Source organism: Microtus ochrogaster, chromosome 21 (genome assembly GCF_000317375.1).
Source record: "Microtus ochrogaster isolate Prairie Vole_2 chromosome 21, MicOch1.0, whole genome shotgun sequence".
Taxonomy (NCBI): Eukaryota; Metazoa; Chordata; class Mammalia; order Rodentia; family Cricetidae; genus Microtus; species Microtus ochrogaster.
Window position 1 is genome coordinate 26,783,196 of NC_022022.1, and position 17,601 is coordinate 26,800,796.

At 45.6% G+C, this 17,601-nt stretch overlaps 1 protein-coding gene across 6 annotated transcripts in view; it reads right to left on the reverse strand.

Moving 5' to 3' along the window:
* Sgms2 (sphingomyelin synthase 2) overlaps window positions 1-17,601 on the reverse strand; it is a 73,249-nt gene that overhangs the window by 6,741 nt on the left and 48,907 nt on the right. For 5 of the 6 annotated variants that reach the window (XM_026784178.1, XM_005357295.3, XM_013350065.2 and 2 more), the window contains 3 exons: window positions 12,487-13,178; window positions 7,199-7,316; window positions 1,924-2,077 (listed from right to left, as the gene is read on the reverse strand). In XM_026784178.1, coding sequence (XP_026639979.1) covers window positions 1,924-2,077; window positions 7,199-7,316; window positions 12,487-12,941 — 727 coding nt within the window. In that variant the 5' untranslated portion in view covers window positions 12,942-13,178. Of the gene's footprint in view, window positions 1-1,923; window positions 2,078-7,198; window positions 7,317-12,486; window positions 13,179-14,132; window positions 14,357-17,601 lie in introns of those variants that run through there. The other variant, XM_013350063.2, reaches the window with a different exon arrangement.

Below are 17,601 nucleotides of genomic sequence, written 5' to 3' on the forward strand. Positions count from 1 at the left end.
CAATGGCTGACGTGGTTATCAGTTATTGTTCCTACACAAAGTGACTCTTGGTCTGTGGATCCCAAGTGGAAATACAGTCCTATATTTGATTCTTTCATTTCAGTGTCTTCCTCGTGACTTAATTACTTCATCCTCCAGCTACATTCTCCAAGATAGCTCACAGAATCCTAGAATTTAAATGCCAGAAGAGGCCCCCCCAGGGGTGTCCAGTGACTACTGCATTAGAACCCTAAAAACTGAGGCAACCCTGACAAGGCTGAAGGTCTCATTCAATGCGTTCTCCAGTTTTACTGCCCCTCCCCAGACCTCCTGAAGTTTCATATCTGACCGATTTTTCTATGCAAAGGTCGTCGGGGACTTAATAACAACTCAAAATGTTTGGGCTCATTAGAACTACTCTGTATCATTAACCACCAGAAGCTGAACCGGGTAAGGAGCAATGATGTAGCTGTGTGTTCTAGGAAAATGCATTTCCTATGATGCTACCACACTGAGATCACAACCCACGCCCTTCTCTTCCCCCACCATGATGATTTTTTTTGCTGTTATCTATTGCCGTGAGAAAGTGTCTTGCTATGTAACCCAGGCTAGCCTTAAACCAACAACTCTCCTGCTTCAGCCTCTGTAGTGCTAAGATTCCCTACACGGACCCAGCTAGCAGAAGCTATTTTGAAATCAAAATGGCAACTGAGAATCCTGTTTTTTTTTACTCCTTCTAGCCACAGGGATGACACCTAGTGAAGAGTTGACAACAAATGGACTTCACTGTCTACGTGGGGTCTCCAGCAGAGGTAGCAAGCACTAAGAAAACCCATTGATGGTGAGGCCAGACATCTAGCATTAACAGCCTCGCTGTCTTCTGCAGGCGTAGGTTTTAAACTCCAGCGAGCATATTGGTGCAATTAAACCCTTTCATGTTAACCAACAAAAATGGTCCTGCTCTCGTATGCTCTCCCAACTGAATTTCAATCCACTCTCAACAAGAGTGCTAGCAAGGAAAGAACCCAGGATGCTCAAAAGGCAGGAGAGTAATCACACATAGACAGTACATCTTCTAGAAGCCGATTTTCCAAACCATGACACTGCTCACTCAGGGAAAGGAGACACAGAGGACTCAGATGGTGACTATGGGTGGCAAGCACAGAATGTCCTGTGTCCACAGAGGGCCAGCGATGCAGCGAAATGTATATTAAGTAGTACAGATCTTTTGTATGGAAAGTTGTTGGAAAAATATAATTCTTCCCATGCCATATGTAAATGTATATAACTGAAAAAAATCCTGCCATGGGGAAATATGCCTCTATATATCATATATAGTATTAATCACACCTTGCATTTCTACTTGCTCTGAAGGGAAAGAAGAAAGAAAGCTATGCCTTGTTTACCAGTACACAGACTATTCTTAGACAATCCTATGAGATCAGACAACTTGAAATGACTTTGTTTCTTCCTAGTTTGCGTGTGTGCTGCATGTGTGTATTATGCTCGTGTATGTGTGGACATGTTCGTGTGTGTGTGTGTGTGTGTGTGTGTGTGTGTGTGTGTGTGTGTAGACTGACTTGAGGGGCCAATGTCAAGTGTCTTCCTCAGTTGCTCTTTGTCTTATTTGAACTTGAGACAGGATGTCTCACTGAAGCTGAAGTCACAGCTCCAGCAAGACAAATTCACAAATGACCAGGCGAAAGGATAAACTGCGAGAGTATTCACAGCCGTCTCTATTCCAACTGTCCTCTCCGCGGAAGGTATCCCGTCCGTGTCAGGACCCTGGGGCCCCGCCCACCAGCAACCGCGTCAGGGCCCTGGGGCCCCGCCCACCAGCATCCGCGTCAGGGCCCTGGGGCCCCGCCCACCAGCATCCGCGTCAGGGCCCTGGGGCCCCGCCCACCATCCGTTGGTTCAGTGAGGGAGGAACTAATGACTTACATTCTTTGATGAACAAGTAAGTAAGTGTCAGCACAACTGTATGACCGCTGAAGAGGAAGTCTCCACACAGGATGTGCGATCCCGTTATGGACAACCCACCGCCAGAAATCAACCGGAGAATCCGCTGTATTTTTGCCTGGGAGTCTCCGTTGAGCTGAGGGACAGAAAACACAGAGGAACATTTATTTACAAGAGGCTCGCGATCATGCTTGTTAGAAAAGTAATCAGGCCATGATTTTTAACGTCTTTCGAAGTTTTTCCTTCTAGCATAAAAAGTCAAAAATATTCCAAGAGGAACCACCTCACACTAGGTTCTCCTCATATGTTGGGAGGGCTTATTGAATTGTCCTAAATTATTCAGTGCGTTACTAATAATATGTTTTAGTGGTGAAGTGGTGTCCTTGGGCAAAGCTTTTAAAAATATTAATAACCAATGAGTTCACCACTATGTGCTAAAAAGCAGATCGGAGGGACATTGTTTCCTTTTGGCAGGAGGAAGTGAGGCTTTGGGGTCATTATCATCCGACTAAGCTAAACGCCGCATCTGTCGGTACCGTGTTAAGTCGGTGTGGCATCAAGTGTACGTACAACCTCATTGGTATATGCCAGAAACTCGGTTACAGGAAACTCATCCCATTATGTAAGGTCTGGAAATGACATTAGGGACTGTACCAGCAAGCTTTCAAAGCTTCGACCAGGAAAGCCTATCACAAGGAATCTAGTTCTACGCTGGGGTCAAGGGTACAGGAGTTTCTCTGAACCACAGTGATGTCATAAAAAATAGTGACAGGTAGAGCAGAAATGTCTGGCAGTAGTTTAAAAAAAATGTATATCCTATTAAAATGTAAGCATACAAGAAAAAGTCACAATATGAGGCAGGAAACTTAGAAGAGACCTCCTGGGCACCTGGGAAGGCAATCACAGGGAAGCCTAACACAGTGAAAGTCAGTGTTGGGTATCCAAGAATGGCACCTAGGGAGAGAGCGAGTGACAGTCTAAAAAAGCACAGGACTGGTGCTGAGGAGCCATTTGGGATCTTGGGGGCAGGTTGGTGGCATGCCTGCCTTCTTTGTACTCAGAGATTCTGCCTCTGCACGCTGGTCCCCAGAGCGCGGCAGTCCAGCAGTACCAGCAGATAGGCTGGCAAGGGGAGCAAACGCTGTAAAGGAGGACGTGTCCAGGTGGATGGAGAGAGCCTCAGAGCAGGTAGAACACAGCCCCGCCCAGCACAATAAGGAACCAAATCCGGAATCTTTGCCCAAGACATCTCCCTCTAGGGGACCAGAAAATGTCCTGATTTAAAACACAGTACTACTACAGAGAGCCACCTGGTTACTAAGAAACCCCCGTAAAGAGGGAAACACACGCACTGCTGCTCAACACATAATAAACCGCTACACATAAATGACTCAGAACAGAATTAGGGTCATGAGGTGCTGAGGAGACATGTTGCCTTAAAGTTCACTTCAAGCCTGCCCAGATGGCGGAACTAAAATGAGTTCCCAGCAACGGACAGTCCTTACTAAGATCTGGCCAAGAGTCTCCTCTCCCATGTTTAAGGGGTGGTTCCAAGGTAGTAGGGTGTTGCTATCAGGAGCCAGCTATCACCTGCCGGGCAGGGTGGCACATGCCTCTGATCCCAGTACTCATATTCCTGGAGACAGATGCAGGCAGATCTCTGAGTTGGAGGCCGACCTGGTTAGGGGTATGGGGATTAAGGGGAAGAGAGGGGGCACATGTCAAGCTACTGGACTTTCTGGGAGATCTTTGGCTATCTGCAGTGAACCTCACAGGGGTGTGGAGCCCATCCCTTTCTTTTCCCATCTTCTCTTCTTCCTGGCTCCCAATGTGAGCAGTTGCTTTGTTCTGGGCTTGTCCTTTGCCTTCTTAAAGGCCCAAAGGATTGTGGGAAGGACAGGAGAGGAGAGCTTGCGCTTGAGGAAGGCATGAAGCCAATTGATAGGTCACATGACTGACGTCAGGAACTCTCCCAAAGGGAGGCGAATGAAATATGCCAGCTAAAGCAGCGTCCCTGACATGGAAGCCACAATACAGCCACGGGAGCTGTCAGCAGTCATTCTTTCCCGTCAAGAGATACAAAAACACTACCACAATGAGATCAAATAGAACGGACGCCCAAGCGCTGCATCCCCAGACCGGAAGAACCTATTGCCCTCATTTCTCCTCCACTCACCTGTCGAGACTCTAATTTTCTGAAGGCCAGAGCATTTAAGAGTCATTAGTCTCTCTCTACTTGGGGCCAGAAACCCTGGGGTGTAAACAAAGGAACTCCTGGACCGCACATCTGCCCCCTCTTCCAGCACTTCCAGCAGTGCCGCTGTCTGATGGCCCCTACAGTTTGCTTTCAAAGATCTCACAGTCAGCCACAGCCTGGAAATATTAAGTGGAAAGCCCCTCTCCCCCCCAAAAAAAATAGTTTTTCAAGTCTTAACTAACGTTTTTGACAATGCATTAGCATTTCTCCCATTTTATCATTATTTATTTTAAATATTTTTCTGTGCCTAGTTAATAAATTTAAACATACATGTATTTATGTATGTATATCTATGGGGAGCTGTATATAGAGTGTTCGGTACTATCTGGGCATCTTAGGATGTGCCATTGGTTGGATACTGTTATTGTACAGAGGAGAGGCCTCTCTTGCTTTCCTTGTACATTCATTTGTGTGTGTACATTTATTTCTGTGGGGGGGGGGCAGAGACATGTGCACGTGCACATGCTGCAGCAGGCACGTGGAGTTTGGAGGACTTTTACCATGTGGGCCCTGGGGATCAAATTCAGTTCGCTGGGCTTGGCAGCAAATGCCTTTCTTTACCGGCTAAGCCAGCTCACTGGTTTGCTCTGTTAACTTCTTAACCCTTAAACCCGATCACTGGTAATCCTGAGATGGATAATTATGTTTAAAAAATGCTCGACAGAACTTCACACGAGAAGAAAGGACGGGAAGGGAGCAGGGCAAGCCCAGGCAAGGGAAGGATGACTGTGAAGTCCGAGGACTGGACGATCTTGATGGCTTCCTCTAGGCCTAGCTCAGTTTCCCGAGGCCCTCCCAACACACACCAGCACTCGTTTCCTTGTTTTCAGACATCAGTCTGTGCAGTGTGCTACCAGATCGAAAACTGAAGCCACAGAAACCTAAGAAAGAAGCATCAATCAAAGCACTGAAACACATAGGAGCCCCAGCATTCTAAAGGATTCCCTCCAACTGTGACTCCCACGTACTACTTCCCAGAGAAAGAAAGGAGGCACACAGCAGTCCTCGGAGGCTGACAAATGAGAAACCTGACCGTCACAACTGTCCCGCCCAGGAAGAAAAGCCCTGTGACCCACAGCCAGATACTGGGCACAGTGAGAGACCTTAGAGCACTCAGCCATAAGTAGGTGTCTCCATCATATCCCTCCCCCCAGGGCTCAGGGAACCATTCAGAAGTGGAGACAGAAAGGCTGTAAGGACTCAAAGAAGTGTTATAGGAGAGATGAGGCCGATGCTGGTGGCCAAACTGCAGGAGCCTGGGAAGCCACTGTGAGAGAACTCTGAGTTGTGTGAGCCGTTGGTTCCAGACGGGGACGCCGTCTCAGAGAGAGGTTTTGGCGCGTGCACATCTGTCATTGCTCCCTCTGAAGGACACTCACTAGCCTTGCCAACACAGGAAACAGGTAGATATCGAAGAGCCTTGTGGCCACAAGCACTGAAAGCTTGGAAGCAGCACTTGGGCCAAATTTAGAAAGCAACTTTGATCCCTGCCCTCTATCACCACATCTCCTCCAGCCAGACAGGGAAATGCATGTGTCTGTCTACCAAACCGAGGGGCAGGCAACTACAGTCTGCTTCTGAGGAGGAGAGCCTGCTCACTGAATGTGGTGGGAGATTAGCCGGGGAACCTCCCACAGGCGGGGCTGCAGCTTGGTTCTTGCACAGCGTCTTTAGTGGGGTGGCTTTGGAAAACTGCAGTTCTTCCATAAAGGGTAACCTTAGGTCTGCCTTTCTCTCATCAGTGACCTTTCCCGGCTAACCTCATCCATTCCTAGGAAGGGTTTGCCCCTCTGCGGTGGTCACCTCACCACGGAGCACACTGTAATACTGTCCGGTACTGAAGTCTCGGGCAGGCTCATTATGTTTCTAAACTCTCATGTCTTAAATTAGTTTCAGTCAAAGGCAGCCAGCATTTAAATTCAATGTGTACACTGTTTTAATTACAGACACGTTTTGCTTCGATGGCTTTGGGAAATGACCGCCTTTCCAAACCACACCTATATTTGGTAAGGGAGACGGTCGGCTCCTCACGAACCGTTCTGCCCTCCTTCCCTCCTGACATCTGCTTAGTGTTCAGTGAAGTCCAATGTCAGCCCTCTTTCCCTCGGCCAGAAAACACATGATCAGTAAGTTTCCATTTCATAAAACCAGAGTGCACAGGGGTCTAAGATGAAGACTGGCCCTCCTGAGCCCGGATGCCCTGTGAAGAAACTGTAACTTCCCTTCAGACGGCTTCAGCGACAGCACAGCCTACTCTGTCTTCCCAATGGCTAATCATCTAGAGTGGCTCTTGGCTTTTCTCTCTCAAGCCCTACCCATGCCAGTATGTTCTGTCAGCTTTACTGGTAAGATGTGTCCTGCATGAAATGACATCAGTTCCGTGATGGTGACCACCAAGGCTCACAGGAACAGTGAGAATCTTTGCAGCCTGTGGCCAGTGCTGCTGACACCTTTCACAAACACACTGCCTGCTGTTCCTTGAACCCAATGCAGATAAACTATTCTCCCGGCCTGTAGCTCTCAACCAGCCCATGTGGTTAGCTCTCTCCCTTGCTTCCTGCCAATTTTTTTCTAACATCTTTTCTTGACCTTTTTTTCTGTAGAACAGTTCCTGCTGTTTTCCTGTGACAATCGCCTGACTTAGCATCACGTGATACATGAAGAATTTATTGATTACTTATTGTTCCTTGAGAGACGCTAAAGGGAAGGGCCTGCGCTTTGGCCATTACAATGCCTGGGACCATAAGTGCCATCCTGTACAGAATAAGAAAGTGAAGAAACCAAAGAGCCCAACACTGGTGGGTTTTTAGTCAGCAGAAAACCAATTCTTTATATGTGGAAATGCAAAGTTCTTAATGAACACGTTTCCCCCGATCTAAAGCAAACTAGAGACTAACTAGATTGCAGCTAACACCTATGGAAGTGTATGGAGGAATGAATGAAGGGGAGAGGCTTTGGGATTGCTCTATTGATTCATCTCTGTGGGACCCGGAGACTTACCTTTGGAGCACACTGGAAGTGCATTCCTGGCACAGGTAACGTAGTGACGTACATAGTTATGCAGCGATATAGGTATAACGTTCCGATGATAAAGAAGAATCTGCGCCCCACTATAGACCTAAAGGGAACACAGGGAGGGGGAGAAACAGGTTTACCAGTTGTCTGTCCGGACCACACTATACACCCAAGTCTTGCCTCAAACTCATGATCCTCTGGCCTCAGCCTCCCGAGTGCCGGAATTACAGGCGCAAGCTACCATGCCTGGCTCCCTGTATTTCTCATGCAATGTAAATCAATCTTTAATTGATTAAAAATAATAGAAACAATGGAATTAACAAATAAATCTCAGCTTCACAGAATTTTAAGGCCTTTGAGCAATCCTATAGTCCATAGTGGGACTGATCACATCTCCATAAAGAAATATTCATACACTGAAGTATAACTAAATGATCCGGGGCCTGAAAAGACGAAGAACGTGGGGACAGAGGGAACTTTAGAGTGCAAAGAGTCTATATAGTCTCCGCTCCTAAAGAGTGTCTTCCTTTGCCAGGGAATTCAATCAGCCTCTCTGTTTTCAGACAACTCGCCGATTAACAAAACCCTCTAGAGAACACATCGGAGGTGTAAGTGAGCGGTGGCCATAGAGGAATAATCTAATGGATCAGGTGACATTACATAATTGGATGCACAGGGAACTGTGACAAGTCATTAAACCCTAGTTATGTAAGCAAGATTTTAACTGGGACCATCCAGAGATGGCCTGACAGTTTAGGCCTGAGTTGCTGTCTCTGACTGTATACATTTGCAGAGAACTATATTCTCACCGTGTCCAAAGTAAACTACTGGATGGATTTGCTATTATCTTATTCACAATTGATTTTTAAATGGCAAAAAGAAAATAAAAAGGAGGACAAGGGTTAGAGCTGTTTGCCTTCTTCTGAACAAGGTTGCACTATCGTTTATTGGGGCATTATTAAAGCATTATTTATGACAACCACAAACTACAAACCGCCTAGAAGTGCCCACCAGCTGATGAGCAGATAAGGAGAGGCCATGTGTATGTCCAATGCCGTACTATTCAGACATGAAAGCCGAGTCCAGTCCTGTCATTTGTGACGGCTTGGATGGAACTCGAGATTATCATACTTAGCAAGCCAGGCATAGGAAAATGAGCGCAGAATATTTTCTTTTTTTTTTTTTTGCCAACTTAAAAGACGTTGTTTAGAGAAGTTGAGCACAGACTAGAGTTTATTAGCGATGGGGGTGACTCTGTATGTTTAGGAGGGGTTATATGGGAAGGCTGATCAATGCATACTAAGTCACAGTTCGGAACAGGATGTGCTGAGATTTTCCATACAGCAAGATGGCTACTGTGAACCATGTACTCTCCATTTCAAAAATGAGTTGGGAAGATGAGGTATTTTGCCATAAAGGAATGATAAGTAGGCTGGAGAGATGGCTCAGCAGCTAAGGGTACTGGCTGCTCTCACCCGGAACACAGGTTCGATTCCCAGCACCTACATGGCAGCTCATAACCACCTGTAATTCCAGTTCCAGAGAAGCCGATGGCCTTTGTGGGCCCCAGGCTTGCACATGGCACATAGAACACATGCATGCAAAACACCCATATATATAAAATAAAACAAATTTAAAAATGTTTTTAAAAGAAGTGCTTAAAGAGAGGCATGTTTAACTTGAACGTCACCTAGTACACACATATGAATTTATACCTAATACCTCATTATGGAATCCAATTTTGTAAGCTTTCATGTACCAGTTAAAAATAAAAAGATCTAGGGTTGTGGCTAGGTGTTAGACTACTTGCCGCATAGAAGAAGTCCTTGGTTTGATTTCTACTACTACATAAACCAATACCTTGCATTTGAAAGACAGTAGCAGCAAAATCAATAACTTTAAGGTCAACACGAGCTACATAATGAATTTAAGGCCAGTCTCTATCTCGAAAATTAAAACAAAATTTAATAAAATTAAAACAAAAAGAAAAAGATTAGTCAAGAAATTAAGAGCAAAAGTCCTTTTCCCTGTGCAGCTTTAAGGAAGACGGCGTCTTGACTGTGGCTCTGGGCTCTTCGCAATCTTCAGCCTAAGCCTGTTCTGGAAGCTGACTGAGCTCACCAGCCAGGGCTTTGCCAATGGCATGACTGCATGGGGGCAGCGTGGGTATAAAGGTCTGTGGGCTCTCGGCTCCATCTCACGGTGACAGCCCCCTTTCTGTTATGCCTGCAAGCGCTGGCTCTGAACAGGGATGGGAATGCGTCACCCACCTCCAGCTGTTGGCTTTAACTTCTCTAGAACATACCGTGTACTCCCTCCGCTGGGCTTCTCACCCTCCCAGCTCTCAAACTTTACAAACCACCACTGCCCAAAAGACTCTTAGAAGAACTGGCACCCTCAGAGATGAGGAGTATTTTAAGTTTTCTCTTAAAATACACAGGGTTCTCACATGGACCAAGGTCAAATTCAGGTAACTGCTGGGACTTCTAATTTAAAAGAAAAAAAAAAGTATAAATATCTATTTTGGTTGTTTGCCACTGACAGCTATTTCAAGAACATTCCTGGGTTTCAGGTGAGGGGGGATGAAAGAAGTAGACCCAGGGTAGCTAGCTGGAAGTGCTGACTTACTGTGTACTTGGTAACCTAGCTTTGTTGTCTTAGTACTGAAAAGGAACAGACAGTCAACAGTGCTGGCTGTTTTTCCTTGGCTAAGTGAAAGCAATTCACTCTGTGAATTCAAGCCCAGGCCCCACAGGAGCGCTGCTCTGAATTGTGCTTCATGCTATTAGACAACAACAAGAAAAAAGGAAATATTATTAGGAGTCAATTAGATTCATTCCAGCATTCTACGCCCAGAACAGAAGATTAACTTAGTTGAAACACTCACTCCCCAGTCTTCCTTAGAAAAAGAGAACTGTTCACGGTGTGTTTTTCCTCAGAGCTTTGGAAAGAAACAGAGACATGAGAGGTATCTCCGTGGTAGAGGGTTTGCCTGGCATGTGTGAGGTCCTGAATACCAGAACCAAGAAAAAAAGAAAGAAAAAAAAAGGGACACATTGAGAGAGGCTGGGATTCGCAGAATTTCTTACTCAGCTAGGGCTTTAAGAAGAAGGTTATGACAATTCTACCAGTTACCAAAATCCAAGGTTCAAATCTACTTCAAAGCTGAAATGGCAGATTAGTGCCGTTTGTGATCTTAGCAGTAGGTATAAAGTACATGGCCCAGGTGTGTGATCCTGAGTGTTTTTTAATAGATATTTTCATTTCAGTTAGCATGTAGCAATTGAACATGTTTCATAGCAGAGAGTGTGAAATTTCAGTATCAGTGTGTAATGATCAGGGCAGGATAAGGCGTAGCTCTTTGTTCCTTTTTTACGTTTTCCTTTGTGGCCTGGGGATGTAACCCAGGGCTTTGTGCATGTGAGCCCAGGGATGTACTGAGCTACATCCCCCACCAATACCATGCGTCTTGACATGGTGGACTCTGAGACGGCCACAGGAAGACAGTTTTAACAGCTAGATCTCACCTAAACCAAGACGAAGGCTCCTCTGTAGAAAGACTCCAGACACATACTAGACTAAATAGCTCTTCATGCAAATGTGAATATGAAGAGCCTTTACACACAAACTGAAGGAGAAAGCAACCAGCCATAGCCTATGCAAGCGCTACTATGTTTAGTGTCGCGTCCAAGCACTAAAAAGAAACTATCATTCAATAAATACAGCCTTGCTTTTAGCATAAAAAAAGCCATAACTGACTTGTGCAGCAGCGATTCACTTCTACTATGTAAAAAGCAACTGATCGCTCTTTTAACTAAATATACTGATGAAATATTTTGAGAGTTATAATAAAGAAACTTTATGCACGATGGCTTCAGTTTGCCATGCAAGTTTTGAAAACTGCAGGGTTGCATTTGGGAAAGCAGGCTGGATTCTTTTAGTTACAAAGCAACAGTCAACTTTATTCTCTCTTCTAAATGGAGTTTTTGTATGTTTTGTGTTTGGGGTTTTTTTTTGTTTTGTTTTGTTTTGTTTTTGTCTTTGTTTTTGTTTTTTGTTTTTTTTGTTTTTCAAGACAGGGTTTTACTGCAGCTTTGGAGCCTGTCCTGGAACTCGCTCTTGTAGACCAGGCTGGCCTCGAACTCACAGAGATCTCCCGCCTCTGCCCTCCAAGTGCTGGGATTAAAGGTGTGCACTGCCCGCTGACTCTCTCCTAAAAGCCACCTTGTGGCACTAACACTGAACTCTTATTTGACTTTGAATTTTGAAGCTGTGTTGTGGGAGTTCCCAAGCCTCACTTTTTGTTAAAAAGCCCTAAATTGTGGGTATTTTACGCAAACTTGTATTTTAGGGACTTAATTCCTGGGATCCAATAGAAAGCAGACATCCAAAGACAAATGAGAGGGTGGGGAATTGAGTGGCCTCTAATTTTGTGGACCAGACGTCAGAATTCACACAGAGAAGCAGAAATAGCCAGGTCAGAGCTGTGCCCAGTTTTGTAACATATCATCAAGGTGTTAGCTTACTACTCCCCGGCTGGTACAGTTCTGAGATGGGGGAGGAAGGCAGGGGCTGAACTATTGAGCCGTGTTCTCATTTTCAGTGCCAAGAGGAAGACAAGTTTACATTAGAGGTCTAAAACCCTAACCACCGAAACCCAGTTCCAAATTCAGCTTCTTAAACAAACACTGGTTACTTTGTGCCTGGTAGCAAAAGGACAAGAAAGGAAAGAAAGCTTAAGAACTTTTGAATAGACGTAAACTCAAAGCAAACTGTTGACGGCGGACCAATCATCCCATAATAAATTAGTATCCTGGCCTACTTCCTACTGCACCTGCAGAGAGCCTGAAAACACGCTAGTCCTTTCCTACCATCTTCTTCCTTTGTAGTCCTGGCTGTCCTGAGCTCTCTATGTAGACCAGGTTGACCTCAAACTCATTGCTACCCTTCTGCCTTTGCCTCCCAAGTGCTGGGATCAAAGGCATGTCCAAGCATCTTGATTTAGGGTAGGAGTATGACACCATATGACTGGAAACAAGGCACTGTACTGTAAATGGGTAAACTGAGTCCCTCTCCACACACAAGACTACTGCAGCTTCCTGCTTTCACACGTGGCCACTCAATGACCACTTACGGAAGAGCGGCTGAATTTATTCAATGATGCCTAAACCAAATGCATTAGGAGAATCTGAGAAAGATAATATTAATGACACATCATCTCTTTACAAAGCAAACTGAACCCAAACCCAAATACATTATTAGTCAATACTTACTTGTATCTCAGAAAAAGCCACTGGGTGATCCATAACCCAACTAGTACAATCCCATTTATTTCTGATACAGAAAATGCCCATTTGACACGGTCGACATAATCAAAAAACTTGTCTGGGAGTGGAGGGCTGAGCTCCTTGGGAGGAACCCTCTCGTGCACGACTGTGATCATGACAGTTGTCAGAACAAGGTTGAAGAGAGCGTACACAAAAGCAATGCCCGTTTTCCACCACTCCAGGGGAAACTTGTTTCTGGAGTCAGTAGGCATAGAAATCTGGATGTAGTCCGGGTACTTTTTGGCGCCCTTTCGTAGCCCATTGGACAAGCTCTTGGGTTTACCATTGCCATTTTTGTTTTCTTCTTCTACAGCTTCAGCAGGACTTGTGTAAGTGTCGGCAGAGTTACTGGTTTGGTTTTCCAAATGACCTTCATGTTTTGCTGTCTCTATGATATCCATCGTCTGCCAGCCTTCAGAGCTACAGGAGATGGTCAGGTTCTTGTTCTCTGTGGAAACGTAACTCTTTTAAATCCTTCCACTTCCAAGATCAACATGGACTCTTAGAAGGGATTGTATGTGCTGGTACAAAATGGAGACGGTGGCTTTCCGGTTCTTAGTTCCTCCCATACAACAATCTGTTGGGTATTCACACAAGGAAGGCAACTCTCTTTCCCACTAAAGATGATGTGGTCCTTCCTAAGAACAAAGGAAAACAAAGTCAGCAATGGCTTGTCTAATTCCCAACCATTCGAGATGCAAACATTCTCAGAAGTAAGGTAACTAATACCAAAGCGCCTGCTCTACAAAGACATCCTCAGAACAAAATCAGTGCCCCTGAGATTGGATTTATTTATATAGTGCTGGATTGTACAGTGCCCAAGCTTGGGACTCTTGTCTGTCCTTGAGCTGATGTCAGCATATCTTAACAATCAATTTCCTGTTCATTTCTTCTGATAGAGCTAGGACCTAACATTTCGAACACTTCACGAGTTGCTAACCACGAAGTCATAATACGCTAGAACCTACCTGGAGACCACGCACTCCTTCCTGATCTGCAAAGAATGGATGACGAACCTTTTCTAAGAAAAGGGATCCAACAGTGGGGCATGGTGGCTCACACTTCTAATGACACCAATCAAGAGGTTGAAGCAGGAGGACTACGGTGACTTTGAAGTCACCCTGGGTGCCATAGTGAGTTCCAGGTTAGTTAAAGTATGAAAGAAACCCTGCCTCAAAACTATACAATAAAATTTTAAAGGATTTGGAAGCTCTGCTGAATTGCTGGATGCTTGCCACGCTCATTTTCCAGAACAGTCCAGTTTCTAACTTCCCTATTTAAAAACCTATGATCCCTTTGGTGACTGCTTTCATGAACTTCAAAGCAACATAGTCAACCTATTTTAAATGACACTGCCTTGGTTTCCCCTTTTGTAGACACACACACACACACACACCACAAACAAAGTCAACAACCTTCAAACTAACCAAGTTACAAAGCCTTCGCTGGGTCTCATCTGGGAGAGGGGTAGAGGAGCAGCCGCAGGGGAACTTCCTAAAACCGCCACAGGAAACTGATAACTCCTCCATACAACCACCAGTTTCTACCGAGCAACAGCATCTGGCATTCAGCGGGCCACTTGAAGCACTTACCTTTCTGTGGCTGAGGAAAGGCAACCTCGGCTGAAGTGCCCCAGGCTCCACGGAGGAGCAGAGACTTCTTACCACACTGAGCAAAGCTGGCGACTCTTATACTAGCTCGCACTATGGCCCAGCTGTTCCCAATTTAGGAAAGCAGCAGTTCAGTCGGGCCACCAGCCCAGCCACCTGAAGAGTTCTGCAACCTTGTAATTAGTCTCCACCCTGAGTACACTGCACAACTTTAGCATCCTTCTTCCAGTCTTAAAGGCCTCCTTCGCAGGGTAAATACGGTTAAACTCAACGTAGTGACAGCTAAGCCTTTAAACGGATGTAAAAAGAGGAAAGTTTAAGTGGCTCAGTTAATACCTCCAGGTATTTCCTTGACACTATGGTGGCACACAGATCAACTACAGGAGTTTATTGTACACTTCCCATCTCAACACTGAGGAATGCAGGGGCCGATTAAAGGCTGGTTGGCTTGTTCGTTTTTGTTGTTGTTGTTTTAAGAACACAGGGACTAAGGAGATGGTTCAGCACATAAAATGCCTGCTGTGCAAGCAGAAGGACCTGAGTTTGGATACTCAGCACCCACTTAAAACCACCAGGCAAGGTGGAACACACCAGCAACTCCAGTGCGCATGCAGGAGTGGGCACGGCAACTGGAGACAAGTGAATCTCTTGGGCTCGCTGGCCAGGCAGTCTAGCTGAATTAGTGGGATGCAGACTGACAGCCCCCCTCAGAAAAGAGGGTGCAGAATGTCTAAGGAAGACACCCGATGTTGACCTTTGGCCTGCGTGCATGCATGTGCGCTCACACATGAACTCAGCCAAGAGCAGCTGGTTGAGTGGGAGAGCTAGAGCCACCACACGGCTCTGGGAGACAAGGAAATATTCATATTGTGAAAGAAAGACTGACAAGAGTTGGCCCCCAGATAAAAAACATTAGATTTATGTGTTACATATCCCTCTCCTCTGGCAAGAGGCATTCACCTGCAGACACAGCCCACCCTTGAGAAAGAAAAACCAGCAGGGAAGTTGATCTGGTAGAAAAATAGGATCAGGGAGGGTGAGTAGCCACGAGGGGTCACTCCCAATGGCTCACTTTCCTATTGCTCCTTTGAAAAATCTCCCAGCTACCCAGACACTAGAGAAGGTGGGAAAGCCGGGGTTCCTCCAGCCTGACCAATGTTCTCTGCAGCGCCTTAGGAAATGCCACGGGAAGAATGAGTGTCGCGAAGAGGAGCCCTGGCAAGGTGATTCCAACAGTAACTTCTCTCCACCACGGACACCTTCTTCTGAGGAAGACACACTCAAGCAGCGAGGGCTGGTGTCTACCCACTCCAGCCTAGTTGACTAACATATTCCTCATGTGCTCCTAGCCTGGTGTTCATGCCTACAGGAAGCTTCATCAGTGGACGTACAGGTGGCCTTTGTAAGGTCGTCATCTAGTTCTAGAACATAGAATGTGGAGAGGAAAATCCAGTCACTCTTCTCCCCCAAGAGGAAGAGTTCCATACCTCAGGGGACCAGTATGAACCTCACAGAGGTTCGTGCCGAGCGCAAGCCATTAGGAGGAACTGGAGGAGTCACTGAGTGAGCGCAGTACCCACTGACTGTCATTAGCAGTAGCACAGATATTTTCCTAGGGATTTCATTATGGTTGAATGACACCTTCCGTCTGTGTCGTTCCATCACCAGACTCAATGTTGTGACGATGATGACCATGCCATATTATCCCTTCCTCTCACTGCCTGAGAAAATGACCAAAGCCACTTCTTTGGGTGACAATTCCATTAGTCAAACCTGCTTGGGTTTCCACACCAGAGCACAAACCAGCACCAAGCTCGCCAAGAACCATGAGTAAACCTAGGTAACACAGAGACAGTTCAAAATCTTTACAAACCCGCCTGTCTTGTGAGAGCAAATGCAATATTCTGAGATTGAGTTTTGGTGCATCAATATGACCCTTTTCATTTTATAATCACAAAGTGGGACATACTACAGAAATTGAAGTACTGTTTATAATTAGAAATTGATTATACTAAAATCTAACAGAAGCACATTTTTCAGAAGTGATTAGCAGGAGATATGCCTCTGCAGTTAGGAGCATCGCCTGCTCTTGCAGAGGACCTGGGTTTGTTTCCCAGTACCCATACTAGGTGACTCAAAACCCCTGTAACTCCAGTTCTAGGAGAGCCAACACCTTTCCTGGCCTCCGCGGACACCTGCACACATATGGTGCACTTGCAGACACACATTTCCTCACATCTACACACAAACAGAAATACATCAACCTGTTTTAAAGCAATTATCTTGAGCGAAGTAAAAGGGGCATTTGAGAAGTTTCAGTTTCTATTCTGCAGATGAAAGTATCCAGGGCAGGCATGGGAATAGCATTGCTAGGCTCTGCCAGTGTCAACACCACGTTTAGTTGTGTATTATGCGAGCTGATGTCTTGTGCGAAACATTCCCACTGGCGCTTCCCCTTGCCCTCTTGAGTTGTGAATCCTCTGGTTGAGTGACAGGAGATCACGTATCGTGTTTCTGCATCTTATGTCTGTCATCTTCACTACTGCTCAGTAAATCAACTGTCCTAGCCAGGGTCTCTGTTGCTGTGAGGAAACACTGACCGAAAAGCAAGCTGGAGAGAAAATGGTTTCTTTGACGCACACTCCCACGGCACTGTACATCACTGAAGGAAGTCAGGACAGGAACTCAAGCAGGGCAGGAATCTGGAGGCAGGCACTGATGCAGGGGTCATGGGGGGGGGGGTGCTGCTTACTGGCTTGTTCCCCATGGCTTGCCTAGCCTGCTTTCTTCTAGAACCCAGGACCACCAGGACAGGGATGGCACTGCCCACCATGAGCTGGGCCCTCCCTATCAGTCACTAATTTAAAAAACATCCCATAGGCTCGATTACAACCTGATTTGATGGAGGCATTTTCTCAGTTGGGGCTCCCTTCTCTCAGTTGCCTCCAGTTTGTGTCAAGCTGACATAAAACCAGTCAGCACACCGGGACAAGTAAGCAGCCAGGTAACTAATGAAAAACATAGAACACGTACACAAGAAACCAGTTTTCTCATGCACAAACTATTGGATCATACGGGTTAAACACCCATGCATCTTTATGACAGAACCTGTAAGATTTGAAAAACCTAACATAAATATGCTGAACACCTGACCACAAGCTATATCGGATTGATAGACTTCCCATAGCAAGGGACAAAACTGTCCTCAAATCCTCATAATTAATTACAAGAAAATATTTGTAATTTTTGTGAAGAAAGCTATGAAAAAAAGCAACAATACTGATGGTGAGAAAACAGACACAGAGATACCACCCTCTTAAGAAGGGAGAGGTGATACACTATTGAGACAATACGCTATCACACTATCATAGTCACAGATGATACACTATCACACTATCATAGTCACAGATGATACGCTATCACACTATCATAGTCACAGATGACATGCTAT